Here is a 16,049-nt window from a genome sequence, read left to right as displayed (position 1 = left end):
TTTTAAAGGTGTTAGCCCATGGATTTAGTTGCGAAATCTAAAAAATTTAAATTTTTTCAGTTTCATGGTATAAAGAATGGAGACTTTAACTATGTTTTATTCAGGATTAATATGATTAATTTTTTTAGTATCGGTGTAGTTTTTTTTGTTTTTAGCCGTAATTCATGTGATTTAAAGGTGTTAGCCGATGGAGTGAGTGACGAAATCTGGAAAAAAAAAAATTAAATTATCCACGTTTCATAATATGATGAAGGAGAACTTTAACAAAAATTTATCATGCTAAATTTATGCAAATGTTAGAGTGTTGGTGGAAGTTTTCAATTTTTGTTTGAAATTCTTGAGTTTTAAAGCTAAATGCCCCTTGAATAAGCGCTTAATCCAATAAGTGGTATGAGAGCAAGGTCATGGGTTCGAATCCCCTGGCTAACAATGGGGGGAGATTGTTGGTTTTATTAATCCAGCATCGCCCTTAAGATTTGATGGGCTTAACATGTGTACTACAAGGAAATAAAGTTGCGTCCTCACTAACAACAATTGCTTTTGGCATAGTGATAAACGCTTAATCCAATAAATAAAACACAAGGCGAGGCGGAAGTGACATCATATCTTGTGTGAATATTAAAGCCGGTCACCTTGGAAAACCTTTTCTTTTAGTAATATAAGAGACTACTTTGAAAGTGAAACTAATGAAGGATGAACTCTTATGTATCTTTTTACCTTTCCCATGGTCCAAGTTAACTTCTTATAAAGCAACTTCCTTTTACCTTCCTTGGTAACTCCTCATAAATCAACTTGTTCCATGTCAGCAATTACCATGGAAGTTGATTTTTGAGGAGCAGATCTCACATAGGCATGTGCTCTACTAATTTAGTATGGCTGAGTATGCAGGTTTCTTTTATAGGTAGAAATAAAGGGTTAGAATTGGAGAGGAGCTGAAATTGAGGAGACAAAGCTTCAAGCTAATTGGTGTCTACTGTCCGGTCTTAAATTAGTGACCATGACATCTTCCAACAACCAAAAATCAAAACAGATCAGAAGTTGTCTTTAATTATGATTGGTTTTTGCAGGCAGCTGTTAATTAGCTGTAGGATTAGTGTGTGTGTGAATTTCCATTAAATTGAATGCCACCTATCCACGTTAAACTCTATGTAGAAAATTCCTACTTTTCTAGTGGTACTTTAAGATACATGAAATCACACATACATACGGAAAAACAAATGTATGAATTAATACCTTTTATAATTGATTTTAAAGATAAAACCAATTATATGAGAAGCATCAGTAGTTTTTGGATGTCAAAATTGTTCTATGAAAAAATAAGTCGATCTAAACACGATTTTGGGGTTGGTTTCATTATTTTCCCAACAGCAACCAGTAAAGTCAACCAATTCCTTTCTAACCTCCACAATAAATGATATAGCTGCGGAGAAGCCTTAAACAAGTTCACAACTTTCTCTGCTTTAGTAGATATATATGGACAAAGGTTGTTACATGAATTATCTTCTTCGACTTCAACTACAAAGATATGACAGGGTCTGCACCAGAACAACAGCAGATGTCACGAAACGATCATGTTCAGAATTGCCATGAGGAGAAGGGATGCCTCTATGCTTTGTGAGTTCATCTTTCTTTGGTTTCCAATTCTCTTAATTTTCATTTTCTCCCTTTAAAGTTCTCTTTGTTACACAGAATACACTGATTAATTAAGTTTCTGAATTCAGTTTTTACACGCTTTGTTGCTGCTTTTGCTGCTATGAGGGTTGTAAGTGCTGCTCGAAACGTACCTGCTGTTGTTGTCCCTAGATTACCTTTTCAAAAGGCATGGGTCAAGTTTATATGTTTCATCATTGTTTTTGTACGAAATGATGGTTCTGTGAGCTAAAAAGGAATAATCTTTGAAACACAGCTATTTACTTCAATGAAATTTACTTTTAATGATACTGTTCCAACTTCCATGAACATATGAATCTTTTGGATTTGGCTCATCACTTTAGTGGGTAAAGTAAGTCATCATACCATTAATAGTGATTTACCTAATTTGAAAAGCCAATAAAAACAATTTAATAAATGATGTGAATTGTGATGACTAACTTTAGAGGACATGGACCCAAATCTTTTTGCCTGTTAAGAAACCAAGGGCTGCAGCACAAGCACTAGTAGTAATGTAGTATTCAGGTCACTGGCATGATGATAACCAGGTTCTGCACAATTATGTGTGTTTATATCTCCGTTTGCACTAAAACAAACGTAATTTCACATATCCCAATGAGAATCAGGATTTTATAGCATTAAGTTCAACGTGGATCAATTTTGAGTTTATTGGAAATTAAAAATGTTTAAATTTCAGTTCAGTTCACCGTACGTAAACAGAAGTCAACCTCTCTTTCACGTTCACTGTGTTGGAATTCTCGATTCCGAATTCCAAACCACCCAAATGTACATTCACTGTTTCACCCAAACACACACCAAGTCTTGCAATAAAAAGGAAAAATGTCATTAACTATCAATGACTAGTATCTGGGTTTATATTTGAATAAACTACAAACAGCGTATTTAGTATGGTTCCTATAGCCCTTTATTCCTCAAGAAAAACCAGAAAGCATTAGCCATTATTATCTATTGATAAGAAACTTCTCTATACATTTGAAGGAAATTAGTGCAAATGCATTGACTTATCTCCACTGCTGATGAAACTAGTTGATGCCGAATGGCCATTTCGATTCTCAAAAGAATGGAAAAGCCAGTAATGTCTTATCATCTGGTTATCCTAGACACCTAGGATGGGGTTTCTCCCTTCATCTATTTCAATTGTGAGGAGATGTTGAGGATTTGATCCATTTGGACCCTCCGAGTAAAGTGTAGGAAGGTATGCATTGTATGCCGGCAGGTAGCGAGAAACAAAATCTCTCACCTGGAGAGCACAAATGATGAGAAATCTTAGCTCTTGCATTATTAGAATACTTCTACAATTGATTCTAAAGGAAAAATCAATTCTAGGGAGAAGCTTATATGAGTAGCTTCTCGGTGTCAATTAATTCTGAGGAAGAGAAGCTCATGAAATCATGTTATTAGTTACTAGAAGAAAAACGTTGCAGGCACTGAAGAGACATCATCATATATTCAAATTTAGTTAAACATAAATGCATGCAGCAACAGACCTCATCATCAGACATTCCAGGTTTGCCTGCATCCCTCATTGCAATCTCAGCCTGCAAATTCAAACAGCACAATACACAAATGTTACTACTAGGTTAAGAACACAATTTTTAAATTTCTGAAAGGGGATGCTAAAACAACCTACCTGCAAGCGCCACTGGTAGACACAACTCTGGTCCTTGATCTTGATGACTATCCACGACTCTATATATTTGTCCCATGCATCATAATAAGCTTCAAGATTTTTATTTATTGTTTCTAGCTGAACAATAAGCACAGTTGATTATTTCTTTTTACACAAAGACAATTCATTACCAATTCATCCCCTAAACGTGTATATTAAGAGAGAAAAAGGAACTTTACTAATTCTAACCTGGGGATCAACAGCCTTTACAGCTTCAACTGGAAGGGGCTTGAAACCAAGCATCCAACCCTCAAACAACACCACCTAAAATGGCCACCGTTGCGTGGAAATTGAAAAATCAACACTTTTGAACGGGTATTGACATGAGATAAAAACCAATTTTTTGGTGGCAAGATTAATACTATAATACCACATTACCAGGTGTCTTAGTATAATTTGAGTTCTGGCAGCAAATCCAATTATTTCAGAGGTACATTTCATCTTCCTCAGAGGTCAATGTTTTATTTCTTTTTAATATTAGGGAGGAGGAAAAGTTTTGGTAGTAAAAAACTTAGCAAATTTACTTCAGTAACCTGCCTCTTTTTTTTTTTAATTATCTGTGTTGGATAATTTTTTACCAAGTTAACCTCGCCCATCAGAATTCAGCAGCAGTTTGAAAGTTACAATTGAAGATTCTCTTACATTAAGGGGACCTTCAATTTCTGGCCATGTCGAAGGATCAGCACGGTCACCTCTCCCACTGAATGCAGACTGCAAAGCCAAGTAATTCACCTTAAGCAACTACAAATTCAAAAACCGTTTAAATATTTCAAATTTGCAATTTATCATATCTTGGTAACTTCATTGTCATACCTGGACACTTCAAATAACAAAAAGTCATACTTAAAATACAACAAAGTACAGAGAAAAAATTTGAGGGAAGAGATCCACCTTCTCTTGTCATTTTGGTTAAAGCTGACAGAGTTTCAATAGATAAAGCAAGATCATGGCTTCCTGCATTTCCACGATACTGGACGGAAACAAGGCAAACAAAAATATTCTAGTTGTCACAAATCATAATGTCCCTACATAATACTCTCTTGTGTACTTAACTTGTAGGTGTATAATTACCTCAAGAAGTGCATTTCCAGGATAAGCTTCTCTTAGTTTATTCTATAATCCAAACAAAATTTGTCAGTCAATAAGTAAACAAACAAACTGGGAGCACCAACTGAAAAACCAAATGGGGACAAGACAACAGATTTCATATACCTGACCTTCAGCTGTCAAATAAAAATCATCTATAGATATTGTTGCAGACTTCCTGAAAATTTTTCACATTGGTAATTCATCAAAGCAAAGGATAAATTCAAGTCCACTTCTGCTTCAAAGTTCAGAGCCTACCTTCCATTCATTCTGAAAAGAAAGTCAAGAGCAAAGACAACGGTAGTCTTTCCACATCCTTGAGGTGCACTAAATCCAATCTGAGTAATACAAAATGAAGAAGAATTAGGAGGCCCTTCAACAATATTTTTGAAAAAGAATTCTACAGTTATATCTTTCTTCTTACAGTTTAAGAGAAAGAGAAAGCAGTAGCAAGACAAGGGTTTATACTACTTCTAAGGAGCAAATACAGTTACATTACAGCTTAAATAAACCTTTATAATTAGTTGCATAAAACAAATACACACAGAACAAAGAAATTGTTGAGAGAGAGAGAGAGAGGTGTGGAAGTAAACCGTGTATATACCACTAAAGGAGGTATATCTTTTTCATCTTTGAACTTGGATTGATGCTGAGCGATCTGATCTTCACACCAGAGAAAGACCGGTACATAGTAGTGATACAGCCTAGCTTTTTGAGGTTCTGTCAGGAACAATTCATTAAGCTGGAAAATTTGGCACAGGCGCCGCCCATATGTAATCCAGTTATCGATGGACTCGGCCACCTTCTCTCTTGTCAGACCAAGTTTGTCAAGCAAAGGGCCTGAGCAAATGAATTCAAAGAGGTCTTGCACAGAGGAAACTTGGGCAGGTGTTGATGGAAATGCAGAATATGTAGGACGCTTCCTGTACTCGATGCTAGCAGCAGTGGAACTGTTTTGCAGCCATGAACTTCCATTGCCTGCAGGAACAGTATTGTTATTGTAAATTAAAGATTTAGAAGGCAAAATAACTTCCAACAACATCAGAAAATGTAGCTTTTAAATATCAAACAAAAATTGTCATGAAACAACTATCCCAATAGTTTAAGTTGTTGGGTAAATAAACGTGATTAGTTTTATACTATTCCCAATTAGCTCTTAAGTAAAAATGACAATGTACAAACTCCCCTACCTTATGTTGAAATTCAACTTTTTCATTAGAATAATGGGGCAACAAGAATTGCACACTAGACTACTTGAACATAGAGGATTTGATATTATGTCATGAACCAGTTATCTCAAAAGCTTAAGTCGTTGTAATCCGTGATGGTTTATGATATATTGCTAACAAAAATGGAGCTTCATGTCATTTTCCTCCTCCTAATTTGACTGAAATATCATATATCAAAATTTTCTATCAAGTTGAAGCTTTAACAGTAGAGTCATAACAGAAGGCCTAACAATCTGTTAATGTATGAATTTGTTCTACTCAATGACAAAGTGGACTTTCTTGCATCAATTATCAAGCAACCTGAAACAGTGAAACTACATAGAAAATCTTCATACATTCATATGAAAAAATTATCTCCAGTCACCCATTGATCTAATAAGACTAAATAAATAACAATTGAGTAATAACTCACTGAAATGGAGAAAAAAGTACCTGACTTTGAGAACATGGTGGGGGCAGAGAGGGAAGATAGAACAGAGAAGTGAGGGGAATTGGATAACCAATGTAATGTAGAATTGCTAGAATTATGATGAGGATGATGATGATGATGATAGGAACAAGCATAGTTGTTAATATTGGAACAAGAGAAAGAAGGTGAAATCGTGTTCAAAGTTGCCATTTTTGTGTGACACTTTCTCTCTCTACTTAGCAACAAAAATCAGCAACTTTTTAGATTAGCATCCAGGTAGGTTTTGGCTGGCAGATAGCACCATAAAAAATAATAATTTTTTTTCTACATCGGAAAACCCCATAAAAAATAATAATAATAACAATTAATTGATTTAATTCTGCAATTTTATCTGTTGTTATTGATTTACTATAGCCTTGCAGTACAGGGGAAATTTTTTATCTATGAAAAATGTTTGGAAGAAGAGAACCATGAAAATTCTGCAACCTATCTATTATAATTAATGAGAATCCGTCACAAAATTCGTGTTTGCGACGGAATGAGAATGCGTCACAAAGTCCTTGTAAGTGAGGTGAATTTAGCGGCGGAATATTGGAGCAATTCATTCCATCGCAAATTCCAACATTCATTGTTGAACGGAAGTAGTTGATTGTAAATTTGTGACGGAATTTGCGACAGATTTTCCCTACGTTAGTTTCTATCACTAGAAGTGGCGGAACCAGAAATTTTGGGAAGCCTAGGCAAATTTTGATTAAGTCCCTGTATTTTGCCCTACCTTTCAAATTTTGCCTAATCTCTCTTTTTCTTGGCCCAAAAGTCTACCTGGTCCAAAGAAAAAAAAATTATTGGAGCCCAAGCATAGGCCCTACCAAGCCAGGCGGTAGTTTCGCTATACTAGTTCCACATCAAACCCATGTTTTGTGAAACAGGGATCATGACTTATTGGTTGGAGATTCATGTATTTGCTTCTTGGTTGGGTACTGTCATGGGATAGGTCTGTTAGATTTCAATGCTAATTGTGGTAGCACTGACATGTAATGGTGCTGTAGTTTTGGTGGGTTTGGGTGGGTATCTTGGTTTGTTTTTACTTTGTTATTTCTTTTGTTTGTTCTGTGGGTTGGAGTACCCCTTGTACTCCCTTTAATGTAATTTTTGGCTTTTCAAAAAAAAAAAAAAAACTTTCAGTTGCAAGCAACCCAGCCACACCCTCTCATCTTGGACATCATCTGCAATAACCACCCGGGCGCATAACAAAGAGCTGCGTACATTAGCTGGAAGCCAAGTATATAAATCTAAGTTAAATTACAGCCCCACCATCACAAATATGCAACTTAGCCAAAAATCAAGTATGCCTTATTTTTCTCATTTAATATGAGAAAGAAAAGTTAGACAAATTCTGCTGTTTCCATTGATTATTGATTATTGATTTTTGGTGGTTTTGGATACTCTAGGAAGTTTGAACAGGATAACGATATAATTGTTAAATTTTCAATGTGCTCATTGACTCATAAATATACTAGAAGGTAAAAAGGCTGGTTAATATGCATATCACACACGCACAAGAAATAAGAATCGTTAATCCATTTCAAACAAAGACGTTTTCCAAGGAATTTGCAGTTACTTTTTTTATAGCACCTTTAGTTCTACAATTAGAAGTCCTATAATCACTTATGGTACCAAGCTAAAAGTGTAGCATCACTTGCCGTGCTTTAGATTGTGTGCCCCCACAAATCCAGACATGCTGATAGAATTTGTTTTCCTTGGTTTGAAATGTATCAACTTGGGATCTAAAAACCCAGCATTTTGCAAAAACAAGATAAATGACAAATTTCATGAGTTGATTACATGCACCGACGTCAATAGAACTTCCCCAAGAAGGGGATTCAATCAGTCTAAGGCGTCAGAAGTTACTGTTACACTCTGTCAACAACCACCGATACTTATCAAGTTCCTGGTGTTCAATCCATCTCAGAAAACTCGACAAGAATCCCAATCAGAAGGACCATCAAATGTATATACAGAAGATATTAAAGAATAGCATGGACAAATGAACAATAGTTGGGAGTGATGATTAGATGAGACATGTTTTGAATAAAAGCCAGGAACTTCTCTTGTGTAGTACATATCATCAGTTACAGTTAGGGGTCCCTTGCATTCGTTTGTCAACCACCTACATCTTCAGAACAGAGTTTCAAGCAGTTTTGGTGAAGTCAAAGCTGCTACACCTTTGAACTGAAACAAAAATTTGAACATCATGCAAGTGTAAATGGGTTGACTCAATACAAAAATAAGAATTGGAAATATTATTGCATTGTTTGGAAACCCTTTCTACAATTGATTCTGGGGAGAAACTTTAGTGAGTAGTAGCTTATGAGTCTTAGAATTGATTCTCATGAAAGGTATAGGATGTTCGGATTTGTGTTAGGCATATAATCCAAAACACAGTAACTGAAAAGCTCCACTTCATAGCTTTTTCACAGAAATGATTATGGGACTACCAACCACAGAACCAAACACCTATTTAGTTTTTTTCCCCTATCTCTCTGTGTCATACCTTCTCTTGAGTGTACTTTGTGCGGATTGCAGTTAAAGGGCAGCCATCAATATTCAGCTGTAGATCCTGTAATGCAAGAACTGTGGTTTTCATATCTGATGGTTTGTAAGAGGCATAGTGTTGAAGAGTTGGATTCTGCAAATAATAATAACAATGAAGGTCATGTTTCCGTGATGTAACTTCACATGAAAGGAAAGCGTGAAAGTTAAACACAAACCCAGGGGTGGCTTGACTGATCTAATGTCCATCTCGCAAGAAACACGGCGGATGCGGCAATCATAGACGGAAGGAAATTTAAGAAACCATAGTTCATCAATGTAAGTTCAGCTAGGTAATTGGCTAAGTACTCCAGTTCCAAGCTAGGGTTCTGCAAGTTTTTCATTAGGAAAGTGATTAGTAGTGATACTGAAAAATGAAACAATTTGGCCTGTTCAGGACCAAGCAGGATTGCCCCATATCAATATTTTCACCTTGGAAGAAGCTTGTGCAGCTCGAAGAAACCTCCTAAGAAACCAAGAATGTGTTGAAAGCATGAGGATCTTCAAATAGCCCTTAACTCTGAAAAGACTACTTAAATGATAAAAATGTCAACAAGTACCTGAGGAAAGTTTTTGTTGTGGGAGCAAACAGTTGATATGCAGAGGACTTCAACACTTCAGTCTCCATTTTTAGTACCTGCCACTCACATTACTTATCAGTACATTGCTCCAAAAATTCTAACAGAAACTCCAAAACTCATACTCCAATAATAAAGAGCAGCATATTAAAATAAATAACATTTTCAAATCCCACAACAAAACCCTGCTGAACTAATGTATTATGTATTAACATTTATTGTGAAAAAAGTAATGTGGTATACCTCCTCTTTTGTGTATGTGTTGTCCGTGATGAAGCAGAATTCTTCAATACGTGGGGCATTAATTTCTTCATATTTCCTTCAATCACAGAAAAGAAGACAAACATTTTTAAATGCAGATGCCAAAGAGTTATAATAATCTGAACAATATTAAGTTGAAACATTTGCTTAGTGATTACAGTTGATGCCAACTAGCACAGGGAAGAAGCAAATGTATAAAAACTAAGTTACATCCATCCATGGGATGCGGCATTCAAACAAAGGCTAATCACTTTGTAAACAAAGAAAAGCTCTTTCTTGAATGATCATTCAATGACATGGAAACAAGGATATAGTGCATTGTCCTCCTCTCAACACAAGCATTAAGGAATTGTTTGGTACCACACAACTGCATCAGAATATATAATACACATCTTTGCATATTCCCTGTTGATGAATACATATGAGGAGTAAGAGGCCAACTTTCATGAATTTGTGACTTACGACGCAATTAGCATGCAGGTAATTCCGAGCAGCTGAAGTCTTGGTCTTTCAATGTAATTTTTGGAGAGAAACCAATCAATGAGGTATACAGTGAGGTAAAGAGTGTCTGCTCCCAATTTGTATTCTTCAGAAACCTGAAAATGAAGTTGAACACACAAGGGAATTAAAAGAAGCATGCCCACTTTCTCAAACTTGATATACATATCTAAATTACAGTACAAGTGCAACTACAAATCATCTCCTACACATTAAGAGCAATCTCATTAGTGAATCAACTATGAAACGTGAGCCCAATTGAGTTCACGTTTTTCAGCAAACACCTGATAGTCTGAACTTGTAATCAACATATTAGAAAGTTAAATAATGCAAACCTCTACAAGCCAATCAACCAGTATTGCACGCATGCTTTGAGTGATATCTCGCTGTACTGTTTCCATGAAGCTAGGCCTTCTTGACAGCTGGAAAATAAAATATTTGGTGAACTTATGATAACAGGCAAAATTGAAGAAAACAGATGATAGAAAGGTTATGAACATTCTGCACTACCTTTCTCAAACAGTTAGAAACCGAGTATCTAGACAATACATTGATAAAGTACATGCTTTACAAATCACTGTGTATATTATAGTTAATAACTATGTGCTACAAAATTCAGACAGATTATTTTTTGCCAGTGCAGCATTTTATGCTAATACAGTAGTAGTTATTGATTACATGACATGAACAATCTTCAGTTTAGAAAATTCATTGACAGTAAAGGGATAGCAGTGAAATGAAACCACAGAAATCATCAAGCTGAATTTTTTTTTACAAGCTGCGTTATCTTAAATCTTGTTTAATTATCAGGTTTCATCAAAGTAATGGGTTGATATAAAGAGCCACCAATAAGAAAAATACCTTTTTGTCTTTCCACATACTAGTGTACTACTATTGGGTATATGGAACGAGTTTAAAAGTTGGCAGGAAGAGTAAATATGAATATACTCTTGTAACTTTCAACGCAAAGTTATATTATTATAGACAATAAGCTTATTTTATTATGCTTAATAACATGGCATGCCAAATGAACCCTAAGATTGTACCGGGCATAACATAACTGATGTATACTAATGGCAGAGCCTTTACAACAATACAACACAAACCTCAGCAACGCGGAAGTTGTTGTAGATATCAGTGGCATAGAGGCCGCACAGTTGAGGATCCTCAGAATCAGCATCTATATCAGTGAAATCTGGATCCTGTGACACATTCTGGAGTTCAGCAAGGCTACTTTTCTTGGCTGCAACAGTTTGAGAAGCTGAGACCAAAAAGAAGCAAGTGAATATTAACATCAAATAATTAGAAAGTGGTTTCGTTTATGAAGCCATAAACAAATTCATTAACCCAGTAAAATGTATTTTAACACATAATTATAAATTTTGCCACTGTAGAAGGTTTGAAGCAACAACTGTATATAATATTAAGAAGGAACTCAAGGAAGCATATGATCTTCAAATTTCTCTATACAAGCAAGCTTGATTACTTCGAACATACAATCAGCTGTGTTAGCAATAACAACTGACAGAATTATAATTATTGTAAAAGTGTATATTTCAATAAAAAAACATTTCAACTTGCAGAGCGTGGGCACAACACGAAGCCGCGTATCTATTATAATTGTGCATTATTTACAATGAGATCGCCATTTCAATTTTGCTTTAGACTCCTCAGACTTTAGAAGATCATGTAGTCATTTACAAACAGACAAGTTAAGCAAAATCACTCATGTAGCAACCTTAAAGATATAGCACAAAAACATTAATATTGTAAAATGATGTGTTTAAGTAATGCACAGATCATGTCCTACGATAAGGTATATCACATGCAGGAGAGAAAATTTGAAGAAAACCTTTCTTTTGAGATATCAACGGATAAGAGGATATTCCAGATGTCTGGCTGTCAAACATATTATCATCTGTGCCACATTGTTTGGAACTCGGCCGTAGAAAAGCATTGTCTTCGAAATTAAATGAACACATGGTATCTTCTGATCGAAGCCCCATTTGCGGCAAACTCTCTGCTTTTGAGTCAACTTGATGTCGTGGTAGCCCTCCACCAACACATGGTACCACTTTGGGAACATTGAGTTGAGCCGGCTTAGCAATCTTGCTTTTCTTAGCCTGGAAGACACAAAAATTGTAGAAGAAATGTTAGCGTCATAAGTAAGGGAAGACGAAGAGAGTGCATTTCAACTGATGAGATATGAATCCACCAATAAGTTTCAAGACCAATCATAAGATAGGTTCAAATGTTTTCTTGCTATAAATAGCTGGTGATTGTTCACAGCCAATTGGATGCATAGCAACCTGATTTTTAGTTGCATTGAAGCAGCTCCTGTATGAACTTTCAGAGCAAGTGTTAGAGACATCCTGAAGAACAGCCCTCTTCTTACGCGGAAGACATGTATTATCAGAAACCGCTCTTTTTAGGTTGGCTCCTAGGGGCTGCTTTTCAATTCCTTGTGGTACCCCCTTCAGAGGAGGCAACTGTCCAGATGCACGAAAAGCAGCAGCTCGAGCACGAGTCCATCGAGCAGGAACCTCACCATCTTTCAAAGCGACACTATTATCTTTCTTCATTTCTTCAAGATTCAGAAGAGCTGGACTCTAAATCTTGACTTGTGAATCCTGCAACAAGAAGACCCAATCATGAGCCAGGAAAGAAAAAGGGATACACAGAAGCAGCCTACATTAGAAAACAGTAAACACAGATAGAATATCAAGAAACCAAATACATCAAAAAATCCAAGTCAGGACTTTTAAGGTAAATGACACTTAACAACATTTTTTCCATAGATCAGCAACCTAACACACTTGACAACATTTTTTCCATTGATCAGCAACCTAACACACTTGACACTTGACTTGATGCATTCAGCAGCCTCTTGATCCATGTTTTAAAATGGACAAAGAACACAGCAAATCTTGGATTTGATGATACTATGTTATTCAATTTGAAGCATACAATCGACATCGAAACACCTTAAACATGCTACAAATAAGTTTGAAATTGACATTGAGAATTCAATTTACCTTAAATAGTACTAAGAGTAAAGGTCCAATTGAGTGACAAAGGCACAAAGAGAGCATTCATAGATCACGTTTTAAATTTTACAGCAGAGCATATCAGATTAGTCAAGAAAGATCTCTTCTCTTAAATCTTCCATTTTTGTACGCAAGATATAAGATGAGGGTTACAAACAGTAAAGTAAAAGAACCAAAGCAGAAAGGAAAGAAAACAAAGAAGCTAATTTCAGCAACACACACTATAGAGTTCAGATTAATTTTTTGAACCCCTAGCATTTCTTTGCCCATGCAAACCTACACTCCAAAAACGTGAAGATTTACAAGATTGCTGAATAACCAGTCAACTTCAAAAGCGTAAACAACACACATTGCCAAAAAAAACAAGAAACACAAGACAACAACAACATATGCAGGCTCCATCGGCAACGTGAAAAATGGAAAAGGAAAAAAAAACAAAATGCCCTGTTCTTTTCAATCTTATCAAAGATACCCATTTGACAATGTACACCCAAGATTCAATCTTTTCCATTTTTTTCCCATTTTAAGACATTTTCTCACTGACCCAGATAAGCATTTGCCCCCACAAACAAAACCCACAAAAAAAATGAGCTGAAGAATGTGGCATTTGAAGGAGCTGAAGAGTGACCTGGGGTCTAAGTTGAAACGAGCTCAGCAACTTCCATTGAAGAGTGAAGAAAGGTCTCACTGAGAAAGAAGGAAAGAGACAGTTCCCTAGTGTTGGTTGAGTACAGCTATGGTGAAGGAATAGGGAAAGCGGGATTGGGGTTTGGTTTAAAATCTCAGTGAAAAGGAAAGAGAGAAAGAAAGAAACAAGAAATGAATAAAGAATGTGTTGTTTTGAAAGAAAAAACAATATTAATTTGACCAAAGACTTGGTGGTTCGATTTTTGATGTTGACTCAATAAAGTAAAGGGACACTTCATTGAGTGTGTGAGAAGGCAAATGCTTAGGATAATAGGAGGAGGATGTTTCTGATTTATTGTAAGATAGACCTAAGATCTGCCAAAGTTTTTAAAGGTTGGTTGGTTCAAAACCCTTCCATTCCCTTTATCTTTCTAATCTAGTATGTGGATCGTGATTTGAAAGTTATTTCATGTTCTTCCATGTAGAAATCTTACGTCTATCTCGCTCTACTGTAATTGTGAAATGAGTGTGCTAAATGTCAAATGTATCTTAAATAGTAAAGTTAGGATTCAAACAATCATTTTTAATCAATACGATCTAGCTGACTTCCATTTGGTTTTTAATTCATCTTTGCATATACTCTAGTTCATTCATATCCTTATTATAAGAACAAATTAGAGATATAATTTTATCTTTTTTATAAAAAGCAACTTGAAATTAATAGTGCATTAATGATTGTTTTCACAATATATTTTTATTTGAATGGACTCTCCCCCTTTTCAACTTTTCAATGCATTAATGGTGGAAATGAATTAAAATAGCTAGTGGGTTAAAAGTAAAAGCATTAATGGTGAAAATAAATTAAAATAGCTAGTGGGTTAAAAGTAAAAATAAAATGGGAACTGCGAATCTGAAGGTATCACTTTTTTTTTTTGAAAGTCACATTTATTCTTAATATGTGTATTTTGTCTCAATAAAATGTTTCATTAAAAATTGATCTATATTTCTCCAAAACATTGCTGATATCCCAATCTTTAGTGTACCTAAATATTGTAAAGATCATTTCAATAAGAATTAACAGCAATAATTTATAACATAGACAATTTAAAATGAATGTTGTTATTAAAAAACATTTGTGTACCTTGGGATGGAAACCAACAACTTGTCACAATGTTCATACTATTTTTTTTTGTGTTTTAAGTGTATTGAACGCAGATAAAACACATTCAAACTATTAGGTAAGACATGCTGGGAAAAACATACTAGCAAATTTTCATTGTATTAGTATACATTTATAATTAAAAAAAAAAACAAAACAAATAACACATTTCATTTCTACTGTCCAAATTCAAATTCTCCCTACAAGGCATATTTACGTTTGTATATAGAAAGATAGAGAATGTGAGAAGTAATTCATGGCGGATGTTTAATAATGACTAGATCTTGACTTTAAATTTATCCACATCCCATTTATTTCTCATTTCATTTTCATTTATTTTCTCTTTTTTGCATATGATCTTACTTGGGTCTTCATAGTTTGACCACCCTCTTGGCCACCATAGAACACGCCGACACAATCTATAGCGCTCGTTGACCTAAGCAGACGAAGCCAACTCAATTTAACGACAAAGGAAGATGAAAATTGCATCAGTGACGACAGACAAAACCTATGATAATTGAGTCCAAGCTACATCAACATTGTCCTTTTTCATTATCCGACAAATGTCCTTATTACTAATCTGAATAGTATATATTCATTCCTTTCCTATTACATTACTCATATTTCCTATTTCTCTTATCTCCATATAAAACTTCGTTTGGTTGGAGGGAGGGGAAAAGAAAGGGAAAGAAAACACGGAAATCGAGGAGTGAATTTGGTCTAATGTTTAATCCAAGTTCACTCCTCGATTTCCGTGTTTTCTTTCCCTTTCCTTTCCCTCCAACCAAACATAGCATAAATGTGGATATATTGGATGTGTCATCTAAACTTATCCAAGAATAAGAAGACACAACAGAAACTTCAAATATTTGAACTTTTTTGAATACGAGATAAAGCATTATTAAGAAACGAATGAATTTAATGCGACGAGCACGTGACTTATCTGCTTTACCTCAAGTGTACAGCACGAGTGCCCTTCACGAGGCTTAATCTAGATCCCACACATGTAGGGCAACGACCCTTCCTCTTAAGTCCTCTTTTACACAAGCCTTCCAACATTATTAGTTTGGAATTATCAATTGATTTAATCCCAAATTTAAAAATTATGCTCATGTTTTTTTGTAGTGATGGTTGAGAAGCTCCTCATTAACTAAAATTATAGTTAAAAATAGCTTTTATGTATGAGAAGATAATCCCAACTTTTAATATGCTATCATAACCTA

The 16,049-nt window shown here is 35.2% G+C and overlaps 2 protein-coding genes and 1 long non-coding RNA gene across 3 annotated transcripts; 1 reads left to right on the top strand and 2 right to left on the bottom strand.

The window, feature by feature from the left end:
* Positions 1 to 1,276: 1,276 nt before the first annotated feature.
* LOC130749507 (uncharacterized) lies at positions 1,277 to 1,938 on the top strand. Its single transcript, XR_009022949.1, has 2 exons — positions 1,277 to 1,614; positions 1,722 to 1,938. It is a non-coding gene; the product is annotated as an uncharacterized LOC130749507 (long non-coding RNA).
* Positions 1,939 to 2,220: 282 nt separating this feature from the next.
* On the bottom strand, positions 2,221 to 6,293 carry LOC130749506 (D-glycerate 3-kinase, chloroplastic-like). Its single transcript, XM_057602870.1, is given in 12 exon segments — positions 2,221 to 2,911; positions 3,159 to 3,209; positions 3,302 to 3,418; positions 3,530 to 3,604; positions 3,983 to 4,051; positions 4,098 to 4,153; positions 4,232 to 4,310; positions 4,412 to 4,453; positions 4,553 to 4,604; positions 4,685 to 4,764; positions 5,031 to 5,404; positions 6,088 to 6,293. Coding segments are annotated over 12 exon segments (1,326 nt in total). The 5' UTR covers positions 6,275 to 6,293; the 3' UTR covers positions 2,221 to 2,767.
* Positions 6,294 to 7,881: 1,588 nt separating this feature from the next.
* Positions 7,882 to 13,844, bottom strand: LOC130748908 (cyclin-A2-3-like). The gene is made up of 12 exons (XM_057602157.1): positions 13,669 to 13,844; positions 12,303 to 12,623; positions 11,846 to 12,116; positions 11,100 to 11,254; positions 10,329 to 10,415; positions 9,958 to 10,091; positions 9,478 to 9,553; positions 9,217 to 9,293; positions 9,089 to 9,122; positions 8,836 to 8,985; positions 8,619 to 8,753; positions 7,882 to 8,296 (listed from the first exon to the last, which is right to left on the bottom strand). Exons 2-12 carry the CDS (start codon positions 12,573 to 12,575, stop codon positions 8,243 to 8,245), a joined length of 1,446 nt encoding a protein of 481 aa, XP_057458140.1. The 5' UTR covers positions 12,576 to 12,623; positions 13,669 to 13,844; the 3' UTR covers positions 7,882 to 8,242.
* Between the last annotated feature and the right edge of the window lie 2,205 nt (positions 13,845 to 16,049).

This window comes from Lotus japonicus, chromosome 3, assembly GCF_012489685.1.
Source record: "Lotus japonicus ecotype B-129 chromosome 3, LjGifu_v1.2".
Classification (NCBI taxonomy): domain Eukaryota; kingdom Viridiplantae; phylum Streptophyta; class Magnoliopsida; order Fabales; family Fabaceae; genus Lotus; species Lotus japonicus.
Note: the sequence above shows the minus strand (reverse complement) of the source record. Positions and strands in the feature narration are given on the sequence as shown.